Source organism: Diabrotica virgifera, chromosome 9 (genome assembly GCF_917563875.1).
Source record: "Diabrotica virgifera virgifera chromosome 9, PGI_DIABVI_V3a".
In the NCBI taxonomy this organism is placed as follows: domain Eukaryota; kingdom Metazoa; phylum Arthropoda; class Insecta; order Coleoptera; family Chrysomelidae; genus Diabrotica; species Diabrotica virgifera.
Window position 1 is genome coordinate 64,550,128 of NC_065451.1, and position 5,903 is coordinate 64,556,030.

General features: G+C 33.1%; 1 protein-coding gene across 1 annotated transcript; it reads left to right on the plus strand.

The window, feature by feature from the left end:
• The first annotated feature begins 5,037 nt into the window (after window positions 1–5,037).
• LOC126890965 (uncharacterized) lies at window positions 5,038–5,403 on the plus strand. Its single transcript, XM_050660146.1, has one exon. It carries the CDS (start codon window positions 5,038–5,040, stop codon window positions 5,401–5,403), a length of 366 nt encoding a protein of 121 aa, XP_050516103.1.
• The last annotated feature ends 500 nt before the right edge of the window (window positions 5,404–5,903 follow it).

Genomic DNA, 5,903 nt, shown 5'->3' on the forward strand with positions numbered 1-5,903 from the left:
GTAGCGATGGTCTATTCGGCATTCTGTCAATGCTTTTAACATTTTCTGCTGGCTTATGGTATCGAATGCTTTCTCGTAGTCCACGAATATCAGTGCCAATGGTTTGTTGTATTCCGCAGACTTCTCTATTAGGTTTTTTATTACCAGTAAGTGGTCGTTAGTGCTATATCCAGATCTAAATCCAGCTTGTTCTCTAGGTTGATAGAAGTCTAACTTAGCCTCCAGTCTTTTTTTGATAATTTTTGTGAAAAGTTTATATATGTGTGATAGCAAACTGATAGGACGGTAGTTTTTCAGATCTGTTATGTTACCCTTTTTGTGTAATAAAACAATGACTGCATTGTTCCATTGAGAAGGAGTTTTTCCTTGGTAAATGCATTGGGTGAAAAGTTTGGCAAAGCCTGGATAATTTTATTTCCACCTTGTTTGATTGCCTCGATTACTATTCCGTCATCGCCAGGGGATTTATTATTTTTCATTTCTGAAAGTGCCTTTTTAACTTCATGTGGTGTTACTTCTGGCATTAATTCTGATCCCTGGTTTGTGATTTTGGGCAGGGGCTGATCTTGCATTTCGTTGGTGCTCTCATACATTTCGCGATAAAACGATTCGACAACCTTGAGGATTTCGGCTTTATCCGTGGCAATGTTGCCATCTTTGTTTCTGATTTTGTACATATTTTTGTTACCGATGTTATTCGGCCTCAAAACTTTTAAACCTTTGTTTTCTTGAATTATGTGAGTTATTTCTCTTGTGTTGTTTTCTCTTATGTCTTTTCGGATTGATCGGTGGATATCTTTATTTAATTTCTTCAGTGTTGTATAGTTGGAGTCGTATTTTTCCGTCAACTGTCTTCTTTTACTTATTAACTCTTTAGTATTTTGGCTTAATTTTTCTTTATGGGTCACGACAGTCGGGTAGCACTCCCTTTCTGTTTCTTTTAGTGCTTTCGTTATGACATTATTTGCTTGTTCAATGTCTTCTATGTCGTTTTCAAGGTCTTGTATACGTCTGGTTAGTACATCTTCATAGAGGTTGTTGTTTCCTGGGGGAATCCATTTCGTCTTTCGTGTTTTGAAGATCATCTTGGTTCTTTCGAAATTGACATTTAATCATATCTTTGCTCGGATTAATCTGTGGTCGCTTCCTACCGAAAATTTGTTAAGTATTTTAATGTCTTTAATTATTTCTTTTCTGTTTGTTATGATAAAATCTATCTCATTTTTGACACTGCCATCTGGGCTTATCCATGTCCATTTACGCTGAGGCTTTTTATCGAAAAAAGAGTTCATCATGGATAAATTTTCCTGGTGTAAGAAATTAAGCAGTCTTTGTCCTCGTTCATTTCTGTCGCCATACCCATACTTGCCTATTGCTACTTCTGCATCATCTTGTTTTGTTAACACCCTTAATGACATTATAATAGAAGCGATAGAAGATAGCCAGAAGATACACTGCCAAAAGACATCACATAACAAAAGAATAATAGAAATAATAGAAAGAATAAGAAGTTAAGAACACCATGAACCTAGAGAGATAAGTAAAAGTATACAAAAATCTATTAAGAGGGACAAACGAACAAATTCAACAAATAATTGAAGATAACAAGATCCAAGTTCTAAGAAGACAATTAACAAATGGCAAAAGTAAATACCGAAATTAAAGAATAGAGATGGAAATATCATTACCAACAGAGATAAAGTATTAAAGGTAGGAGAAGACTTCTATACAGAACTATACAACGGCCAACAAAATCATGATGAGCCACTAGAAGATTCAGGGAAAAGATAAGTCAACCAAGGATCGGAATTGATGCCTGATATATCAACAGACGAAATCAGGAACGCATTGAGGAAAATGAAAAGAAATAAAATTCCGGGAGAAGGCAACATCGTTATAGAAGCCGTAAAGATTGGAGGAAACAGATTTTTAAACAACATAAAGGAATTGTTCAACTTATGTCTGTACTAAAGTAAAACACCTACAAGATGGCACAGTGCACTTACCATCTTATTACACAAAAAGGGCGATCCAACAGACATCGAGAATTACCGATCCATAAGCCTCTTAAACCACCTCTACAAGTTATTCACAAGAATAATAACAATTATACTTGAAACAAAATTAGATTTTTACCAAGCTATAGAACAGGCAGGTTTTAGGAAAAACTTTGGCATTAACGCAGGCGTGGATCCAAGGGGGGTCAGTGGAGTCAATTGTCCCCTCCTGTTTTCTAGTAACACTTTTTAAGAAAGATAATTACGATTAAAAATAAATAGTGAGTTTTGTGTCCTGTTGATAACTGAATAACTGAAACATAAAACAGAATTCCTTGGAATCGAAAATTATATTAAAAGTCTTTGGAACATAATAAATAAAAAATTCCCGCAATAAATATGTTTTTCTATGACCACTGAATAATATGCTCATTATTCGCTATTTTTCATAGATATTATCACACATTACTGTATTCGTGAGTAATACTTCATTACTCACGGGCTGAAGTTACTCGTACTTCACTCATAGATCGAGTAAATTTGAAATGTCAGTAAAGTATATGAGCATTAGATTGTTTAACGTTTTACCAAAAAAATATAGAACAATGGATAAATGTTTCTTTAAGAAATCCATTAAAAGCTTATTGCTTCCCAAATGTTATTGAAGATATTCTTCTTTAGGCGCGATTCGATTGAGGGTAAAATTGTACATAAATCTGCGCGCCTGCGCAGACAGTATTTACACAGACAGTATGTAGTTCATTGCTAATCTTTCAAGATAGGTATGTATGTATCTGTAACCGTGCAAATAAGTCATTAAAAGAATATATTAGTGTTTTTAGGAAATGTATTATTTATTATAATTCTTGTGTTTTTCGATTTGTGTTTCTCTGTGTAGTAAAATAATTAAATATTATGTAAGCATAACATTTTTACACTATATGTCGCCGTGTTGTGTAATTATATCCGAAACTTACATGTCAATTACAAGGGCCTCGATGGAGTAGTTGGTATGACTCTGAGATTGGTAAGCTCTGAGATTGGAATGACGCGGCTTCAAATCCTGGGCGATTCATATTTTTTTTTTATTTTTGGTTGTTTTAATAAAAATCTTTTGAAAGTGGTAGATAAGAAAGTTAGTTTGATTTTTAAATAAAATACAAATAACCTGTTAAGTATATTTATTCGTTTAAATTACCTATTATATAATAGAAGAATATCTTCTTACGTGCGTACAAAGTACACACATACATTCTTTTATACTGTGGAAGAGTTTGTTTCGGACAGAAATATTACCTAAATGTTATCTATCTACCTTTAAATGTTTATGTTTATAAAATTTATAAATGTATTAATTTTATTTGTTTGTTTGTAAAACTAATGACATGTCCTATACATTGTATGTCTCAAAGGATGAATATCATATATAATTATTATTATATTATTATTATACTCACGGGTCATTACTCACGGGCTGAAGTTAGATTCAAGTGGCGCATGCCACTTTTAATATCAATTTTAATCTTTAATATTAATTAACTTGTTTATTTAATACAATTATTGTAATATATTTCAATAATTAACTTCTGAATATTTTTAAATGAATTTTAACTGTAACAATGTCAGTATATTTTTTACGTTTATAGCTTGTTAACTAAAAATTTTGACGTTTATCATTTATTTTAGTGACAGTGACATTAACGCATTTTGTTTGTGTTAATTGGAATTTATAACTAATATTGTGTTTACTTTTCGAGTTATATTGTGTTAAATATGTTATAACATATTGTATATAGTTATAATATTATATTAAATATAGTTAAATTTAAATTTACAAATACATATTATAACTATATGAAATATGTCCACCGACAATAGCCATTTTCTATTAGATTCACTGACAGTAGGTACTTTATGCTTATAATTTTTCAGAAAGGAATAGAACTTGGATTGACTATTTCTTGTTGTACTTTTACAATAAATAAGAATTTGGTAATAGTAGGCAACCAATTATTCAGCCTAGGTTTACACAGCATTTAGGTATTGTTGTAAATTATTATAATTTAAATCTCGAGTAGTTGATAATTATATTTTTTACTAAAAAAATAAAAAAAAAATAAAAAAAAAGTCGTAGAAAAAGTATAGTATTCTACTTGCATGTAATGGCTATTACTCACTCTGATGAATTACGACACTCGCCTACGGCTCGTGTCGCAACTTCATCATCATGAGTAATAGCCATCATTACATGCTCGTTGAATAATATACTATTATTACCATCTAATTCCAGAGACCCGATAACAATATTAATCTGTTTTTTCTGTGTGGCAAATTAATGACTCAGTTTCGTCTAAAAAAATTTCATTCTAATGTGAGGCTATTTTAAGATCTAAAGTACAAACAGTAAAAATTCAGTCATGTAAAGTTTTAAATTTTGCGATGAAGACATGTTTCCACACGTCTATTGCAGTTGATGTACCTACATTTAGTACATCACCTGCAGAACGATCGTTTTCTGCTTTCAAACGCCTTAAAACTTGGTTAGAAAGAAAATGACTCAAGGTCGATTGTTAGGTCTAGCTTTACTCCATGTTCATTTTAATTTAGAAATTAATATATAGCCCAATAAATGATCGTTTTGGAGTGTTATTTTCAGGGGCAACTCCGAATTGAATGAAAATTTGGATTTAGGTTTTACTTACCAAGGGCGGATCCAGGGAGGGGGCCATGGCCCCCTCCGAGAATTTAAAAAAGTATAAATTTAAATATTTGCAGTTCAAATGTTATTATTAAGTTCCATACACATATATTATACACACACTGAAAAATGTTTTGCATATTATTTGTAACGCCACTGAACGTTTCTCATTTGAAATTTTTTGCACTGGTGTTTTTTTGTCTACTAAAATAATGTATTTTATTGCTTGTTTTTTGTTTCTTAATCGTCGCAAAGATTCTCAGTATCCATATTGCGTTCATCAGTTTTCGAAAACCGATATTTGTAAAAACTGGCTTGCGTTTTATTCACTTTGTAGTGAACATGAATAGACAAGTGATATCTGAGTTCAACAGAGCTAGAATCGTTACTTTGATTGAGGAAGGCCGCTCACAAGTCGACGTTGCTGTCCGGGTTGGAGTTAATCATAGTGATGTGTCTCGGATTGTGAAAAAATATCGAGAGACGAATTCTGTTAGCGATCGTCTAAAAAGCGGAAGACCCAGAATTAATGTCCAAGAACGCTTTTTAACGTTAACTGCCCAGAGAAACCCCTCTATGACTGCCCCAGCTATTAGAAGAGAGCTCCAGCAAGCTCATAATATTGTAATTTGCGATCAGACTATTAGAAACAGGTTACATTCGGCGAATTTATTTACAAGAAGACCATTGTTTGTACCAATGCTTTAAGTTAGAGCAGAAAAGGACTTGACTGGAATGGGCCAATGAATATTTATAATGGCATGACAACAGGATGGGGAAATGTGTTATTTTCTGATGAAACCAAAATTAGCATTTTGTCGGATAATCACCGAATTAGGATTTGGAGGAACCCAAATCGACAGGATATACTTAACCAAGCTGTCCAAAGAGTCCCGTATCAAGGTGGCTCCATAATGTTTTGGGGCGGCATCATGCTAAATAATAAAACTCCTTTAATTCCTATTGTTGGTAACATGAATAACCAAATTTATATTGATACCATTCTTAGGCCTGTTGTACGCTTGTGGCGTGGACTCTTGATCCAGAATTTATTTTTATGGACGACAATGCGCCTCCCCATCGTACGAGTTTAGAGACAGAAGATATCGTCAGATTACAATGGCCACCTTGCTCACCTGACCTCAATCGCATTGAGCACGGATGGGATATGCTCAAAAGAAAAATTCAGTTCCGGCAGCCAGCCCCAA

Coding starts and splice junctions, on each gene's coding strand:
- LOC126890965 (XM_050660146.1), top strand. CDS start 5,038: ATGAATAGACAAGTGATATCTGAGTTCAACAGAGCTAGAATCGTTACT.